Raw genomic sequence first — 18361 nt, 5'->3', positions numbered from 1 at the left:
TGATGTGTGTTATAATTGTAAAATTGTTGTAATCAAATTAACGAAATACGCAAAACAGTAAGGATAACGGAATAATGTGTGATGCAGTGTGCTGATGGGTGGGTGGTTGTTTGGCTGTGAGCACGTAAACGTAAATGCGTAAGCTCAGACCCTGGACTCGAGCTTTGCTCTCTCCAGCTCCCAAGGTTTCTATCTCAGCACCAACACCAACACCAGCACCAACAACAACAACAGCAACAAACTACTAAAAGGCATGCAACACCAGCACACACACACACACACACACAAACTTGTGTCGTGCGTATATATGTATATGCAATACACGTGCGTACATATGCACTACTCATGCGTATGTATGCGTGCGCGCGTACACGTACATGCATAAATACATACATACATACATACAGTGTGTGTGTGTGTGTGTGTGATAAGAATTTTCTACTAGATTATGGCATTTAAATTTTCTGCTTTCGGCTTAGCTTTTCCAGTCCAATATGGTTTTTCACGGTTTTCTTTGCGTGACTAGACGACCTCACACATTTTCGTGTGATTTGATTTAAGCTCCCAAAACGAGGCACAGCTGAAATTTAATGTTTTGCGGCTCCCAGTTGTATCATTGAAATGTTCTCTTGTGCTTGTGATTTTTTTTTTGTTCTTTTTTTTAATTCTTTTTCGTCCGTTGATGATAGTCATACTCGCTCGCGAAACGCGTAGCAGAGTATATTGGTGCATCCACTTAGCCGTCATTATTTATACAGCTATTACTTTATACAGCTTTCAAGCTCCATTAAACAATGATTTAGCTCAATTAGAAAATTGTAATAATAATAATAAATAAATAATAAAATAATTTGTCTGTTTTGTCACAACTGAGCAACTGTTTTGCAGAAATTTGCGACTGACTAAAGCGTTCTATACTTGATTTTGGTTTTTTGTTTTGTTTTTGTCTTGTTGTGGTTGGCTGCTTTGAGCCTAGGGCTAAATTATGTATATTGAGTGCGTACGCTTGGACCATCACCATGGTTGTTGTTATTGGCCGCTTCTGCTGCTGCTTCTGTTGTTGTTATATTTATAAATTATTAATAAACATAAAGCGCGCCACAGGTGTGCACAGAGAGCGAGCGCTCGACCTCTGCGAGTAACACTCGTATACGTAATTGTATTTGCGTGCCTTTGCCTCCTCTATCTCTTATTAGTGACTGTGCGTCTCTGAGTACGTGTGTATGTGTGTGTGTGAGAGTGTCAACGCTTGTCCACTTTCTGTTGGTTTTCGTTGCTGCTGCATGCGCCGTTAACCTTTGCATTGCCTTTACCACCACCGTCGTTATGGCTGTGCTTGTGTGTGTATGTGTGCAAATTCGGCTTCGCTCTTGCATATACGCACACTTATGCAAGGAGTGCGAAATGCAACAGCGAAGAGCACAGCTAATGATCACCCATACATATAAGACAACTCTCTTTCTGCAGCTTCTTCGTCTTCCTCCTTATTGACAGTAAGCTGAGTTACTGATACTCCAGCACTCTCGCTCTTTGGCGCTGTCTCTCTCTGTCACACACACTCTCATTCATTATTTTACTTCCGGGCCTTTCACATTCAATTATTTCTGCCTGAATAGTCGGCATAGCGGCAACTCAACGCTTAATACCGTTTGCGCTTTTTGGGGTTTTCTTCATTTCTGTTGTTGTTATGTATTTTTTACATTTGCTTGCGTCCAATTACTGTGGCAATTTATTCATCAAGCAGCAAAGCGTGCAAACAATAACATAATCAGGCATTAAAAACGGGGCCCAGCATCAAGTTTGTAATTTTTTGCGCTTTTACCACTTCTGCTTTTCCATTCTGTCCTGCGACTCTGTGTGTGTGTGTGTGTGTGTGTGTGTGTGTGTGTGTGTGTGTGTGTGTGTGTGTGTGTGTGTGTATGTAAGCGCACTACGTGCATTTTCATATTGTTGTTTGTTTCGTTTCACCGTTGCTATGCACACTTTGTTGCTGTCACACACCTTATAATATTCGCAGTTTTATTTGCTGCTGTTGCTGTTTTTGCTGTTACTGCTGCTGCCTCCCAAATTTCCTGCTGCGAACTCTTCCAACCCGCTTGACACACACTTGATCGTCACAAAACAAACTGTAGAATGACAGACAGGCTATAAACACGACCCGCTCTCATGTTACGTGCAAAGTGCACAGATTTATACACGGCAAAAATAACTAGTATATTTATATGTACGTATGCCTATTTGTCTGTCCGTCTGTATGTCTGCTGGTCTGTCTATCTGTGCACATATTTATTTACTCAATTTTGTTATTCTCCTTTATAACGGGGCATAATCAGACAAACATCTGTTCTGATATCTGCTAAGATATTTTTTGAATTCTCTCTCTTTGTAGCACGAAAATAAGATTTCTTATCTCTCATGTATATCAATTACATTATATAAATCTTCTATGGCTATGAAAGATTTACCTCTTTTATTGAAGGGCAATTTAGTAAACAAAATGAAAAGAATAGACTAATTCCTTGATGTACAGAAAAACCTCTTCATCATCTAATCATACTCGCATTTTTATAACATTTTATAACAGAGACTTTAAAGTTTATTGTATAAATGAAACTCACTAATTAAATATTGACATTCAGTTAACAAAAATTACTGAAAATATGCTTAGCTGAGATATTGTATCTAACTTAGAGCACATATCAGTTAAAGGACTGTAAAGAACTTATATTAAGTTGTCATCCATGTTCGATTCCCATGAATCTTGAGATCTATTACGAAATGCTCTATATGTATGTATATACATATTGTGTATGAATGCGTGTATATATAGGTTCTGTGTATCTATTTTCCTCCCTAATGCCTTCTACCATTCAAACGCTGTCGCTTTCGTTGTCCCTCATAATTATTGATTACTGCTTTTGTGCCTCCTTTCAGTGGGCACACGTCCAACACATGATGTTTGCAGCTGGGGCGGGCTTCGGCATGGGCGTGGGCATGATGGACAGTTATATTATGTGGGTGCTCGAAAGCCAGTGGTAAAGGCAAAGGCAGCGGCAAAAGCAATGGCAATGGCAAAGGGAAATGCAAAGCAATACAACATTGTCAATCATGAAATGTCCATTAATTAAGTTCCAATTGGCAGAGACAGCCGTAAAGTGGCCTGCAGGCAAGGCCAAGTCCATTAGGTGACTAGGCCTGAATATCGATACGTTTATATGTTCATATATGATACACTTGCAAGGCTCTATAAACATTTTAAATGCTGAGCAAATCACAATGTCAATAATAAATAACATAGTGCAGATATGCCAGCAATACCTTAGGCCTTGAGAATAACATAATCCAGTTATTCAAGCATTACACTATACCATTCCGCTATATTCACATCAGTTTGGAAGAGATTTGAACTTGAATATACTCAGAATTGTTTGGATACTTTTTATAGAATGTCAAAGGTATCATTCTATTAATAATAAAAGATAATACAATTTATGCAAATTTCGGATTACCTAATCCGGGCTCAATATGTCGAAAATCCTCGAAAATTTATAGTCTAACTCTGTTGATTGAAATGAAAAATATTGTGATGGGTTTGTTCGAATTTCTGATTATTTATTGGATTTAATATGTCAAAATAGAAAATATACAATAAATACTCTGATTCGATTAATTGAAATGAAATAAAAAGATACAACATAATGGATTTATGCGAATTTCTGTATTTTTTTTCTTTTTTAAATCGAGCTCAGCATGTCAAAAACATTTAAATATATGAAATATATGAAAATATAAGGAGATGGGTTTATTTCAACTTTAGAGTACTTTAGTTGTAGCAGCATATAGAAACTCCTTTGGAAGTTATAATCTGATTCTATCAATTTAACCTCTGCTGGGTTTATTATAAGTTTCTAATACCTGATATCGCCTCTGGAAGACATGACAAGAGCATTCTAAATGCAATACCTTATGAATTTCCAGTTGAAAGTCCATCCAATATTTCATTTCAAGTGCAGAAATTATCAGGCATAATACAATGAAGCGATAAAGAGTATATTACAACTTTATATATGTACGCTCATAAAGGAGCTGTGGATCAGTGGAAAGGTGGGGCCCATGAGCACGTCCCCAAAGCCAACGGTTTCATATTACATTCACAGACATGATGCCACGCCTCAGACTCTGGGTATAGCTGAAAATGAATAATTTATTATCTATTTAGCTATAGATAAACTAGTTCATGTAGTGACTAGATATGTGTATAATCTAAAAATAGATCGTATATCGTTAATCTCTTGGTACTTCGTAATCTTTATAGCGCCGTCAATGGGAATTGCTTTTGACTTTACCTCGTACTTGGTATTGAGAAATGAGTCAAGTGCAACCTTTGCTTAGACATTGACCGAAAAATGGAATATAATAAAAAGCGACAAACGCGTATTAGGGCTACGACCTTACGGTATCAAAGGTTAAGTTTACTTTAACCGTTTCCAGTTTCCAGTTTGCAATCTCGAAACACTTATTTCACTAATATTTCAGGTATTTCAATTGTCTAGACCGTAAGTCATCCCATTAATCGCAATCGTTGTTTACGGTTTTATCTTTATTGCCCCGCACTCAGCGGGACCATTAACTGCATAGCTAAGCATTTGGCTCAAATTGTGAATTATCACGGCGATCAACATGTAATGATGTCGTACTCGTCAGCGGATCGATTACATTATTAAAGCGAAGCAAAACATATGTGCAACAAGTGGCTTAGACATGGATCAGTCATGGCAATAACTGTGACAGTTACTGCATATGGGTAAAAACACAACAAGCATATAATAGATGGAATAAATTAGTCAGAGAGAAACTCATTCAATGCCTGTCTATTTGTATATTCATATGTACATCGATAAGTTATCGATAACCTGTGAGCATCGAAATGACTTGAGCATGCTCATTGTGGCCCTTGGCCATTTGGGGCATTAAGCATATAGGGTATCTGCTAATCGGCCACTCCCAATTTCGAGTACTCTTACTGGCTTTCTTTGTTTATCGAGTAGGTCAAGCGGTGACAGCCACAACCACGGGCAGGTGGAGGGGGAGAGGCCAGGGCAGCTTACGGGGCTCGGTTCTCGGTTCTCTTTGTTTTTGTACTGTTGTCGGTAGTCAACAATAAATCCAATTAGCAAAGCGGTTCAAGGTAACAGAAAAAAAAGAAATACAAAAATTATGCACGATAAACCAAATTCACTTCAAGTGATGCTCTTGCCATACCCTGTATGGAAATTGTATTTTCAGGCCAATGGGTGTAATGAGTTGAAAAGGAATTTGCATATATTTAATAAAATATTATTTATATAGAAGAAGAAGAAGATAATTTATATACGTATAAATAATGAAGAGAAATGTTGAAAATTTAAAGAGAATTAAAAATTAACTTTTTTGCTAATACAGCATATCTGCAAGTCGAGCAGTTTTAACTACTTTGTGTATGCCCTGTAGATTAATGAAATGTTCTAGCAATTAGTTACAAGGAAGTGAAATGGAATTGATAACTAATTAATGTAGAAGTTGTTTATGGATTTAAAAATTTTGTCAAATTTACATTTATAATTGGAGCAAAAATAATAAATAAAATTGAAATATAAGACTTGCAAAGCCCGAGATATTTATTGAGTCGATATTGTCGTACAGCATATCTGCAAGTCGAGCAGCTTTCACACATTTTCTTTTGGCTTTCCATAATACACTGTGAGCTGAGCCACGAGGTGACCTTTTCATAGATTTTCAATTCCCATTTTCATTGTGCTTCGTTAGCTCTGATAGACAGCGCAAAGTGTTCCGTGTGACAGCCAGAGATTGTCCGAGTGCTGGGACATTTAGCTTGCTCTCCTTGGGCGACGGCCGGTGGTACAGTGGGGCGAAATGAATGGTAGTTTGCATTTTAGAGCGCACATATTGCTGCACATTACACGGAAGCCATAGCAATTAGCTAAGGCAATGGCCACACATACACAACATGGTGGACCCCTAGGGCCGCAACGCCTGGCAGCCCCCAGGCCAAAATTGTAATCCAACCTTGCCACATTTTCAGGTCATAGACGCCAGCAACGCCTCAGCCATGCGCAGCACAAACACCACTGGCAACAACAATAGCCAACATAATAATAATAGCAACAGCAGCTTTAACAACAACAACAACAACAGCAACAACAGCGACCGATGATTGCCTGAAGCGAACAAAAATCCATCAGAAAGCGACAGAAAGCCTGCTTAGGCGAGAGAAGTTCAGAAGAATTAAAACCCGCCGTAATACACCAAAGACGCTGACCAAAAAGCATAAAAACATAAATAAATAACAACAAATTATATAGGCAACAAACAAATATATATAACCTGCAAACATGTTGATCAAAGAGTACCGTATACCACTGCCCCTCACCGTCGAGGAGTACCGGATTGCCCAGCTGTATATGATAGCGGTAAGTTGATAGGGCTTAACTCTATCTATAGAGAGCATTATGAAGATTGATGATAGCTGATAATTTGATCTTTCGTAGATGCGGAAGAAAATCCAATATAATTAGTCCTATTATTGATATTAACACTAATCAACTGTATATGATATTAGTATTATCATTATAGGTATACATATATATTAATATTGCTATTATTAGTATTAGTTTTCTTATGATATTTATTCGTATTTCGGAATTTATATTATTATTAGCATTTTTAGTATTAAATATATTAGTATTAGCATAGTTCATATATTCATCTATACTAGATGCGGAAAAAATCCATTACAATGAGTATTATTATAATAATATAAAATATGCATTAGTATTCTTATTATTATAGGTATATATATTAGCATTATTATTATTATTATTGCTTAAAATTTTTTGTTAGTATAATTTTTACATATATTAGTTAGTATTATTATTAGTCTTGGAATAGATATTTCCAATAGAATTAGCACTAGCATTTCCTAATACTAAAAGTATCATTAGTACCTATTCAAACGGTATTAAAGTGATTAGTATAATATTTATATAAGATTTTACAATTTCGGATTGACATTATTAATTTCCTGTATTTCCCTTCTTACAGAAAAAGAGCCGAGAGGAAAGCCATGGCGAAGGCAGCGGAGTTGAAATCATAATCAATGAGCCCTACAAAGATGGACCCGGAGGCAATGGGCAGTACACGAAAAAGATTTATCACGTGGGCAGTCACTTGCCGGGCTGGATAAAAAGTAAGTGGACTTAGAGAGATTTCCTGTGAACGAGTAGACAGAGATAGCTATATATATTTGAGAACATATATACATAAACTAAAAATATAATATAGTCTAGAGCATATATGTATATACATATATTCTATAATATCTATACACAGAACCATGTGCTGTGTCCTGTCTCAGTAACTAATAGAGCTTGAATCGTTGTCAGCTAATCAATCGATAATCGATAATCCTTATTGATTTGCAAGTTACCCCCTAGACTATGTCTAATTATATCTGTTTACTATTTGAAAAGTCAAGAAATATAATAGAAATAAAGTAATTTTCATATAGAACCAGTTGTGAAATAATATTTCCTATAATTTCCCTAGGCTTATTACCAAAGAGCGCTTTGACCGTTGAGGAGGAGGCATGGAATGCCTATCCGTATACGCGCACACGCTACACCTGTCCCTTTGTGGAGAAATTCTCACTGGATATCGAGACCTATTACCATCCGGACAATGGGTACCAGGATAATGTATTCCAGCTATCGGGCAGCGATCTGCGCAATCGCGTTGTGGGTGAGTCTCTCAAATCGAATTGTGATTGAGAAATTTTGATTTATTGACATTACTGCTTCTTCATCTTCCTGTATTCCGGAAAGATGTGATTGATATTGTCAAGGATCAGCTGTGGGGCGGCGATTACGTGAAGGAGGAGGATCCCAAGTATTTTGTATCAGAGAAGACGGGCCGTGGCCCGCTGGGCGATGATTGGCTGGAGGAGTACTGGCGCGAGGTGAAGGGCAAGAAGCAGCCGACGTCCCGCAATATGTCCCTGATGACGGCCTATAAGATCTGTCGCGTCGAATTCCGCTATTGGGGCATGCAGACCAAGCTGGAGAAGTTCATACACGATGTGGCGCTGCGGAAGACAATGCTGCGGGCCCATCGCCAGGCCTGGGCGTGGCAAGACGAATGGCACGGCCTCACCATTGAGGACATACGCGAGCTGGAGCGCCAGACGCAGCTGGCTCTAGCTAAGAAAATGGGCGGAGGGGAGGAGTGCAGCGATGGTAAGCAGAGACCTTCGATGACATTATCGAGCAGTCGTGCTAATATCTCGATTATTCCATCTTTGCGACCCACAGACAGCACCTCGGAGCCATATATGAGCAGCGCCACCGCAGCCCCCGCATCGGGCACGAGTGAGCGCAATAAATCAGCGCCGGCTGTGCCGCCCATTGTCACCCAGCAGCCGCCGAGCGCCGAAGCCAGTTCAGATGAGGACGATGAGGACGACGATGACGAGGATGAGGATGGCGTCGGCACCAATGTGGAGCTGGGTGCCCAGACCAGTGGCAATCAACGTTCCCGCTCCCAAAGCATTCAGCTGGCCAACAAGGCCAAGTTCGGCTCGAAGGGCGCCCTGCATTCGCCCGTGGGATCTGCGCACAGCTTTGACCTGCAGGTGAGCAAGGCGCCATCGCAGCTGTCCACATCTATTCAACTGATGCTGCACTCGCAGAGCAGAGCTACTGTTCATTGTCCCATCCAGTGCATAGACTCCATTGTCCTCTCACATTTGTTTTTGGGATCTATGCCCATCCTCGATTGCATGGCAACAGATTTTTGTTGTCCCCAAAACATCTCATTTGTCTATAAACATCGTCCACCCAATGCCAAGTCTGCAGTTGAAATGCTCTATATATATATATTTTCATAATGAAGCACAATTATCAGTTATTTTATCACCTGTTTCGTTGCTTATTAAACTGATAAACAAATGGAGTTTGCATTGAATTCAAATTTTGAGTTTATTGGCTTTATGATTAGTGCAAATATTGAAATGCAAATTCGATCTACATATGTATGTATATGTGTGTTTCTTTGTTTCCTCTAACTCTCTGTGTGTGCGTGTATGTGTGTGTGTGTTTGTGTGTGTGTGATTCACCATATAAATAATCTTTGATTTGCTCTTGTCATACAAAATCAAATCCAATCAACAACCACCACAAAACACTCAACACCGAAAACCGAATACCGAATACCGATTAAATGATATATGAAACGTAACCGACCCGATATTGAGCAGTCGAAAAAAGCGCATGGCAAGCCAGCAGTACGCCGTCATGTAAGTTGCGATCCAGCTCCAGCATTTAGGACCCTAGTTGACCACAATTACCGTATGAGGGCAGCTCAACTCCAGAGTTTCCGGTTGGGCAATTATTAATGATTACCGTTTGTGGTTTCCTAGGTGGCCAACTGGCGCATGGAACGTCTGGAAGTGGACTCCAAATCGAACTCGGATGAAGAGTTCTTCGATTGCTTGGGTGAGTCGTTCGATCTCGATCTCGATCTCCCGGCTCTCTATGCAGCTTCGATTAATGCTCGCACTTTGCAGACACAAATGAGACCAACTCGCTGGCCAAGTGGAGCTCACTGGAGCTGTTGGGCGAGGGCGACGACAGTCCGCCACCGCATGGCGGCAGCTCCAGTGGCAGCGGTGGTGCTGGCAGCGTGGCCGGGCGCCACAAGCAGGATGACAGCATATTCAATCAGGACTTTCTGATGCGCGTCGCATCGGAGCGCGGCAATAAGCGTCAGCTGCGCTCCTCGGCCAGCATCGATCGCAGTCACGACTCGTCGCCGCCGGGCTCGCCGAGCACGCCCTCTTGCCCCACAACCATACTGATGCTGGTGGTGCACGCCGGCAGCGTTCTGGATGCGGCCAGTGAGCTGACCGCCAAGAAGTCGGATGTGACCACCTTTAAGGGCTCCTTCGAGGCCGTCATGCGCCAGCACTATCCCAGCCTCTTGACGCACTTGACTATTAAGATGGTGCCATGCCCTTCGATTTGCACGGATGCCCTGGGCATACTGTCGAGCCTCAGTCCGTATTCGTTTGACGCGTCGCCCTCGGCCGCGGACATACCCAATATAGCGGATGTGCCCATCGGAGCCATACCGCTGCTGGCCGTGGCCTCGCCCGAATTCCAGGAGACGGTGAACAAGACGGTGGCCGCTGCCAATATTGTCTATCATGAGTTCCTTAAGTCGGAGGAGGGCCACGGCTTCTCGGGCCAGGTGGTCATGCTGGGCGACTCCATGGGCTCACTGCTGGCCTATGAGGCTCTCTGTCGCTCCAACGGCAGCCAGCCGAATGCCGGCAATCCGTCGCAGGCCGCCGGCCACAGCCAAGCCGGCGGCGCTGGCACTGGCGCTGGCGATTGTAGTCGCATGTCGCGCATGGATGACGATGAGCGCTTCATTGACTCCGACTTGGATGCGAAACGTTTGCTGGTGGCACCATCGCCGCGACGTCGTCGCTCCAGCTCCTCCAGCGATTCGCGTGCCACCAAGCTGGACTTTGAGGTCAGCGACTTTTTCATGTTCGGCTCACCGCTGTCGGTGGTCCTGGCCGCACGGAAGCTGCACGACTCAAAGACCGCCCTGGCCCGCCCCAATTGCCATCAGGTGTACAATCTGTTCCATCCAACCGACCCGATTGCCTCACGCTTGGAGCCCCTGCTGAGTGCACGCTTCTCCATTTTGTCGCCGGTGAATGTGCCGCGCTATGCTAAATATCCGCTGGGCAATGGACAGCCGTTGCATTTATGTGAGTAGACTCTCCCTCTCCCTCTCCCTCTCTCTCTCTTTGTCACATGAATTACAGTAACACATGATGTGTGTCTCTCTCTCTCTCTCTCTTTTTATCTTACATCGCTCTCTCGTTCCTTTTGATGCAGTGGAGGTAATACAATCGCATCCGCAGCACTTTAACGACGGCAATAATTTGCTCTCTGCGGGCCGACGACTCTCCGATGCATCCATGCAGAGCACCATCTCGGGCCTCATTGAGAATGTCTCGCTCAGCACCATACACTCGCGTAAGTCCAAGTTCTTTAATGATCCTCCAATCTCTCCAACTGATTTCAACCACATTCGCATTGCAGTTCAGAACAAATGGTGGGGCACAAAGCGTTTGGATTACGCTCTTTATTGTCCCGAGGGGCTGAGCAATTTCCCGGCACATGCCCTGCCGCATCTATTCCATGCCAGCTATTGGGAGAGTCCCGATGTGATTGCCTTCATATTGCGGCAAATTGGCAAATTCGAGGGCATACCGTTTGTGGGCTCCCACGATGACAAGGACAACGCTTCGTTCCATCCGGGGCAGCCGCGTGAGAAGTGGATCAAGAAGCGCACGTCCGTCAAGCTCAAGAATGTGGCGGCCAATCATCGGGCCAACGATGTCATCGTGCAGGAGGGACGGGAGCAGCGATTGAATGCACGATTCATGTACGGACCGCTGGACATGATCACGCTGCACGGCGAGAAGGTGGACGTGCACATTATGAAGGACCCGCCGGCGGGCGAATGGACATTCCTCAGCACCGAAGTGACCGATAAAAATGGCCGCATCTCGTACACCATTCCCGATCATTTGTCTCTCGGCTATGGCATCTATCCGGTCAAGATGGTGGTGCGCGGCGATCACACGTCTGTGGACTGCTATATGGCTGTGGTGCCGCCGTTGACCGAGTGTGTTGTGTTTAGCATTGACGGCTCCTTCACGGCATCCATGTCGGTGACTGGGCGTGATCCGAAGGTGCGCGCTGGCGCCGTCGATGTCTGCCGCCATTGGCAGGAGCTGGGCTATCTGCTAATCTACATTACCGGACGGCCGGACATGCAGCAGCAGCGCGTCGTCTCCTGGCTCAGCCAGCACAATTTTCCCCACGGCCTGATTTCGTTCGCCGACGGCCTATCCACCGATCCGTTGGGCCACAAGACCGCCTATCTCAATAATCTCGTGCAGAACCATGGAATCTCAATTACCGCCGCTTACGGCAGCAGCAAGGATATTAGCGTGTACACCAATGTGGGCATGCGGCCGGAACAGATCTTCATTGTGGGCAAGGTATCCGAACTCCTACCGATCTCTCTTCCTACCTATATAGTAAGATACTAATAATATCCCATCTGCCCAACAGGTGGGCAAGAAACTGCAATCGAATGCCACGGTGCTCAGCGAGGGCTATGCCGCCCACTTGGCTGGCCTGCAGGCCGTCGGTGGCTCCCGTCCGGCTAAGGGCAATGCGCGTATGGTCATTCCGCGCGGCTGCTTCAATCTGCCGGGACAGTCGGCAAATCCGCGACGCAGAAGGTAGGTGCTCCCTTCCTGTTGCTCCATGTTGCAGGCCCTCGATGGCGGGTGAGACGAGACTCCCTGCTGCACTGGCCGAGTCTTGTGTCATCTCTCAATGTAGTAAATTGTACATATGTATGTGTATGTGTATGTGTTAGTCCTAATCGGCGAAAATCATTCTAGAAACTCTAATTGTATTCTAAGTATTTGGTGTTTTGTGCATCTTTATTTTTGTATTATTATAATTTTAAGTTGTTTGTTAACTACTTTGTTTGCTTACGCCTATGTTTGATTGTTTACTTTAAATGTTGTCTTATGTTTGAGCCGCCGAGACGGCGCATGCTCAGCCCGTCATCCGTCCGGTGCTGACCTAACCGTATACATATTTCTAAGTGTGTGTCCTGTACAACAATAACGCCTTCGTCCTGGCCATGTGAAAAGTCGTTTGTAACTCAGCTAACTATATTCGAGCCAAGCTCTATCTGTCTCTCTCTCTCACGCACACCGCGGAGTCACTTAATCATGCCTCATATCTCCTTCCAAATGCCTTCCACCATCCACCCACTATCCATCGATGATTTCAATGATCAGCAATGCGTTCGAGGTGCCACAGCTCCCTGGCACGCCCATCAGCAACAGCCTTGGCCAGCTGAACGAGGGCAAAGAGTGGGACTGGAGTGACTCTGCAGCTGTAACACCCGATACCTGATACTTGACATCACCCCGCTGCCCCGCTGACCCTGACCAACCGTCCTAGACACAAAACTTTGCCTAGTCGACCAAAAGAAAATGAAAAGTGAAAATTATATTTTATTTTGTTATTAAGTTATTTGATAGTTGAAATGCCGTATTATCATATGCTAAGTTCTAGTATTATATTGTTCTTATTTTGATAAATGTGTATGAATATCTTTATATATATATATGTATTTATTAGTGCTTTTTATATTATATGATTTGGATTGATATTATTGTTATTGTAATTAATGCGAACAAAACTGAAAAAATCTGTTGAAGCACAAAATAAACCAGGGACGAAATCTAGCCAAAAAGCAACAAGCACACATACGTATACGTGTATTTAGACACAAATTATATATATCGCAAATATATATATGTACAATAAAAATGCTTAACTACCCATTTAGTATTTGTATACATACATACATATGTATATTTCATAGAATATAATTTCGAATTGTATCTTTTCTTTAATTGTTTCTTGATTTGTGATAAACAACGCTTAAACCGCTTACCGTCACACGTCACGCCCACCCGCTCGCCGTTGATGCGATCTGCACACACAAACACACACACACACAACACACACGTATACCAATACACACACACATACCACTCACTCGCTGTCTCGCACACATTCACCCACATACCCAATCCGATTATAATATATATATATTGTGAATGTGTGTATATCAATACAGGCTGCATGAACAAGCTACCAATGAAGTTTAAAAACGTTTACCAACACTGTAGATATGCAACACCGTGATGCATTAGATAAACCGTTATAAAACCAAACACAAGAAATTAAACAGAGACAAGAAAGAAGAAAAAAATCAAAGGAAAATACTAAATGCAAATTTGGTGTATAGTGTTCGTAAATTAATATATTTAGTTGAGTTGATCTGTTTGATATGCTTTTAATGCATTTTAGAGGAGCATTGTGTTATTCAGTGCTCTGGCTGCAAACAGAAATGAAAAGGAAAAGAAAAAATATAGTATTTATGCCTACAATTGGAAAAAACGCAATCAACTGAAATCTTTCTCAACTTTTCCTCTGTCTCTTTTTTCACAAAAAAAAAAAAAAAAAAAAAAATCCCTCTTTGTGAAACTTTATTTTACAAACATTTTCCCATTGAATCTACACAAAACCCCAACACACACACATACACACACACACGAACATGCCACAAATGCATCGTCAACTTGACATCGTTTCAAATGTGCAGCAATGAGACGGGCCTATCATCGCCGATACGCAGTGGCTATCTTAAACGCAAAACCTACCTGAGCCATCACTAGATCGATCCCAGCAGAGGAGCAACCTAACAGAGAGCGTCATAATAGACAAGCGATAGAGAGAGATAGCGAGAGCGTGAGCTTAGAGACAAATGTGTGCGTGATGAGTAATGCATTTTAGTTTATAGCATATCGATGTGCAAAACTATCGATTAATATAACGCAACCAGCAACTCCCACAAATACAAGCCATGCAACTAGCAATCAACTATATTTATAATAATAAATAAACCAGCATATACCTATCAAACAAAACGCTTCGTACATGTTTAGATGACATCTAAACATACTATTGGATCAGCATTAGTTGCAGTTTAACAACAACAACAATAGCAACAACAACATCTCAGCATCGATTGCCACCATATGCAACATCTGTGTATATACATAAAGCCCGTTATATTATGCGCAATATATAGCCAACTACATAGTATATGGTGTATATACAATATACAAGATACAAAATATATATATATATATATACATGAAAAATTCCAAAAATGATAAAAAAAAAAACTAAATCAATTGTACAACATATAACAAAAGTCAAATGTGTCACGCGGTAAGTAAATATCGATTGCAGCTAGCTGCAATTACCGTTATTTATAGTATGAAGTCAATCGATAGGAGAAAACTTTCTAGCTTGTTTATTCAAATGAGTTAAGATTTAATAAATATTAGAGTATTAGCATAGCTGGGATAGAGTCTCAAAATCGTTTATTATTCACCGCTAGCTTAGTTCAAGATATTTGGAAAATAAAGAAGAAAAATTAATAGTTATCGAACGAATCGAAAATTGGAGATCTAATTTTTCGACTGATGCTTATTTCAAGATCAATTCAGGGAGATATATACAATAGTAGAAATAACGAAATTTGTTAGTCATAAATCAACTGAAAATTCAATTCCTATATAGATAGATGAGTACGGATGATCGATTAGAAATGAGGATTGTTTTTTTTTTTTTTTTTTTAGAATTACAAATATGAACTCAAGGGAATAATATTTGTAAATGAAACGGATAAATACTGATACTAGTATTGCAAATAATTGGAGCTTTATCTTACAAATTTAGTTCAAATAGTTTTTTTTTTACTTTACCAGAACAAATGTACTCATATTGTATATAATTGAAAATATATAGTAATTGTAATTTCCTTTCATATCTATTTCTCAGGTACCTGGAAAGAAAGACTGTTTCCTCCTGTTGTTTGATGGTTTTTCAAACCACATAAAGAGTAAAAACAAAAACAAATCACACAAAATTAATGAAACAAAAAGGAAAAGAAAAAAATTAATGAACAGCTTATATATATACAAATAAATATGTATGTGTGGGCACCTATGTATATGTATGTAGTATGTGAGCTTATATGCTATAATTGTATAACAAAAAACAAAGTCAACCCATACATATATACATATATATTTAAACCGTTTAACATACATATGAAAATAATAATAATAATAAAAAAAAAAAAAGAGTAAACAAAACAAAGCGAACAAAGTTCAATAAATGTGGTATAAAAACATGAATGTTGATAACAATTGAAGCTAAGTACAACTTGCAGTTGGTAATACAAAGAGATCTCGCTCAGAGAACGGCTCTATGTAGCTCGCAGAGGTAAAAAGCGTTGCAAAATCAAACGACAAATTCAATGCATTTCCGAAACCAAACAAAACAAACAGTTTAAATAAATAAAATATATATTGAAATTGCTTCTGAAACAATTATTAATTACTCAACAAAGATTCTATTTCTATAAATAATTATATATAAATATATATATATATATATGTGTATGTGTAAAGCTAAAGAAAAAAGATGAAAAATATATTGAAATTGTTCCAAAATGCAAAGGAAAACAATCTGTTTCTAATTCGAGTCCTTGAGGAAACACATTAGAAATCTCTCTATAATTGTGATAGTTTTTCTCTACTGCAGCTTAAAAAAATTATTTAACAACTATGCAACATTAAAAACAAAACAAAAACACGAATATATAATATAAAAATAATATATATTTATAAAAAAAAAAAAAAAAAAAAACAAAATTAAAAATGTAAAAAACTATTTGGGAATGCGAATTCGTTAAAAGTTCAGTAGCTGTTAGTGTTATATCGTGAACCATACATATATGTATATATATACATATATATAAATAGTTGAGAGTAATGCATATATTTATGTGACATTATCCACCTTTAGGCCGGATGCAACAAGAAACAGACAGACAAACAAACAACCGACACTCATTTGTGATAAACAATAATTGAGTATATAGAATACGTTGATATTGATGACAGAATCTTCAAGTAATCCTACACTCAATGCTACCTGATGAAAAGCGAACCATATATATATATATATGTATATAGCACATATATACTTATGTATGCAATATATATATATATATGTATATATATATATATATATATATACACTTCGCGTCATCAGGTTAGCGCCCCCCTTACACTCATTTTCTTTTACGTTTTTCTCTTTGCCTATTGCACACAACTTCTTGGTTTTTTTTTTTTATTTCATTATCATCATATGAGATGTCTCTCATACCAAAAAAAACCGCGAGTGAAAACCCGTTATGTTTTATTTTCTATCCTTCTCTATTTTCGCAAAAAATGTGTGCACTTATTTTGCGTCATCAGATTAGCGCCCCCAAATGCAATTGTAAATATCTTGGTTATTTTGGCAATTACACTCACCAAATTTTTTGTGAAGCTCAAAGTATTCAATATATTTATAGTATGGGTAAAGAAACAGTTTTATCTTTGGTTGAAAATCAAAGATTGAGGCATACTTTGAATCTAGACTATGCAACCATTAAAATTGCTGAAAAATCAGGAAAAAACAGAAAACTAAGTGGCAATTTTCTTATAAATAGGGAAAACTATGGAAAAAACTATATAAGCGGCAATAATCAAGTGATTTCAGAAGGAAATAGAAGAGCATTAGTTCGAGAAGCTTCAAATTCCCACGAATCGACCACCAAGATTAGGGTTAAAATCAGTGTTAGGACGAGCTTATCAACGGTCTAAAGAGCAATTAAGAAAGTTAATTACTTAAAGAAACAGAATGTAAAAAAAAAGACACCAGTCGATATGCTGAGAAAAGAAATACGCATTAATTTTGGCCGGGCGAATATGACGTGGTCTACCCAATGGTAGCATGTTGTCTTTTCTGATGAGAAAAATTGAATTTGGAAGGAACTGATGGATATAATTATTATATCCATGACCTACTCATAGAAGAACATTATTTGGAACGGTTTCCAAGCCGCTGCGGCGGGGGGGTGGTGTGGCATTTGTGTAGGTATCAATATCTTACTACAGCACTTGCAAGCTTCAATTTTTGACATCGCGCATGAACGCATAGGACCATAATATCGTGTTTAAAACTGCTGTTCCGCATTTCTATAACCTGTCTGAAAACCGGCATTAGATTTTCCAGCATGATAATGCCCCAATTCAGACCGCCCGATCCCTGAAGTCCTGGATTCAGGGCCAAAAAATTGATCTCATGGAGTGGCCACCATACTCACTCGACCTTAATATCATTGGAAACGTCTGGGGATGGTTGGTCAGGAAAGTATATGAGTCCGGAAAGCATTATAGTACAAAGACAGAGCTAATCGAAGGTACTGAACACGCTTAATCAACCATATCCTTGAATAATATTGAACAACTTTATAATTCCATTCCTAATCGAATTTTTTAAGTAATTTCAAACAAAAAACGGCACTACGCACTACTAATATTACTTAAAAATAACAATAGCTTAAAATACAGGTGTTATTTTTGGTAATTAACTTAAATAAATTGAATTTAGCGCAGGGGGCGCTAATCTGATGACCAAATTTTTGTTACATGTTTTTTGTACATTTTACAAAAAAAATTATTAAAAAATAATCCTTATTGTTACAGTAGCCATTCTTTTTG

General features: G+C 39.9%; 2 protein-coding genes across 8 annotated transcripts; both read left to right on the top strand.

Annotated features, from left to right (window-relative positions):
- The first annotated feature begins 98 nt into the window (after nt 1-98).
- On the top strand, nt 99-6470 carry LOC122756771 (putative uncharacterized protein DDB_G0280331). The gene is made up of 2 exons (XM_044007228.1): nt 99-185; nt 6083-6470. The coding sequence occupies exons 1-2, from the start codon at nt 135-137 to the stop codon at nt 6212-6214; spliced, it is 183 nt and encodes a 60-aa protein (XP_043863163.1). The 5' UTR covers nt 99-134; the 3' UTR covers nt 6215-6470.
- On the top strand, nt 6383-16126 carry LOC6584040 (protein retinal degeneration B). Of its 7 annotated transcripts, none has more exons than XR_004364415.2 (13): nt 6383-6470; nt 7102-7246; nt 7606-7797; nt 7881-8291; nt 8367-8686; nt 9311-9349; nt 9473-9548; nt 9620-10834; nt 10965-11105; nt 11172-12139; nt 12213-12385; nt 14338-14969; nt 15585-16126. XR_004364415.2 is itself a non-coding variant. In XM_015161335.3 (12 exons), exons 1-12 carry the CDS (start codon nt 6393-6395, stop codon nt 13074-13076), a joined length of 3876 nt encoding a protein of 1291 aa, XP_015016821.1. In that variant the 5' UTR covers nt 6383-6392; the 3' UTR covers nt 13077-13570. The 7 variants fall into 7 exon arrangements, 4 of the variants coding, with proteins under 4 accessions (XP_015016821.1, XP_015016819.1, XP_015016820.1 ...); XR_004364416.2 differs by having other exon boundaries at nt 13810-14969; XR_004364417.2 differs by lacking the exon at nt 9311-9349 and having other exon boundaries at nt 13810-14969.
- Nucleotides 16127-18361: the final 2235 nt, after the last annotated feature.

This window comes from Drosophila mojavensis, unplaced genomic scaffold, assembly GCF_018153725.1.
Source record: "Drosophila mojavensis isolate 15081-1352.22 unplaced genomic scaffold, ASM1815372v1 contig_136, whole genome shotgun sequence".
In the NCBI taxonomy this organism is placed as follows: Eukaryota; Metazoa; Arthropoda; class Insecta; order Diptera; family Drosophilidae; genus Drosophila; species Drosophila mojavensis.
This window is presented reverse-complemented; position numbering and strand designations above follow the sequence as displayed.

Bases quoted from the DNA above. Each gene is read 5' to 3' on its own strand.
- LOC122756771 (XM_044007228.1), top strand. From the start codon at position 135: ATGCGTAAGCTCAGACCCTGGACTCGAGCTTTGCTCTCTCCAGCTCCC. The intron at 186-6,082 runs GTTTCTATCTCA...CCACATTTTCAG, and splicing joins TGCTCTCTCCAGCTCCCAAG to GTCATAGACGCCAGCAACGC.
- LOC6584040 (XM_015161335.3), top strand. From the start codon at position 6,393: ATGTTGATCAAAGAGTACCGTATACCACTGCCCCTCACCGTCGAGGAG. The intron at 11,106-11,171 runs GTAAGTCCAAGT...TTCGCATTGCAG, and splicing joins GCTCAGCACCATACACTCGC to TTCAGAACAAATGGTGGGGC. The intron at 12,386-12,958 runs GTAGGTGCTCCC...TTCAATGATCAG, and splicing joins GCAAATCCGCGACGCAGAAG to CAATGCGTTCGAGGTGCCAC.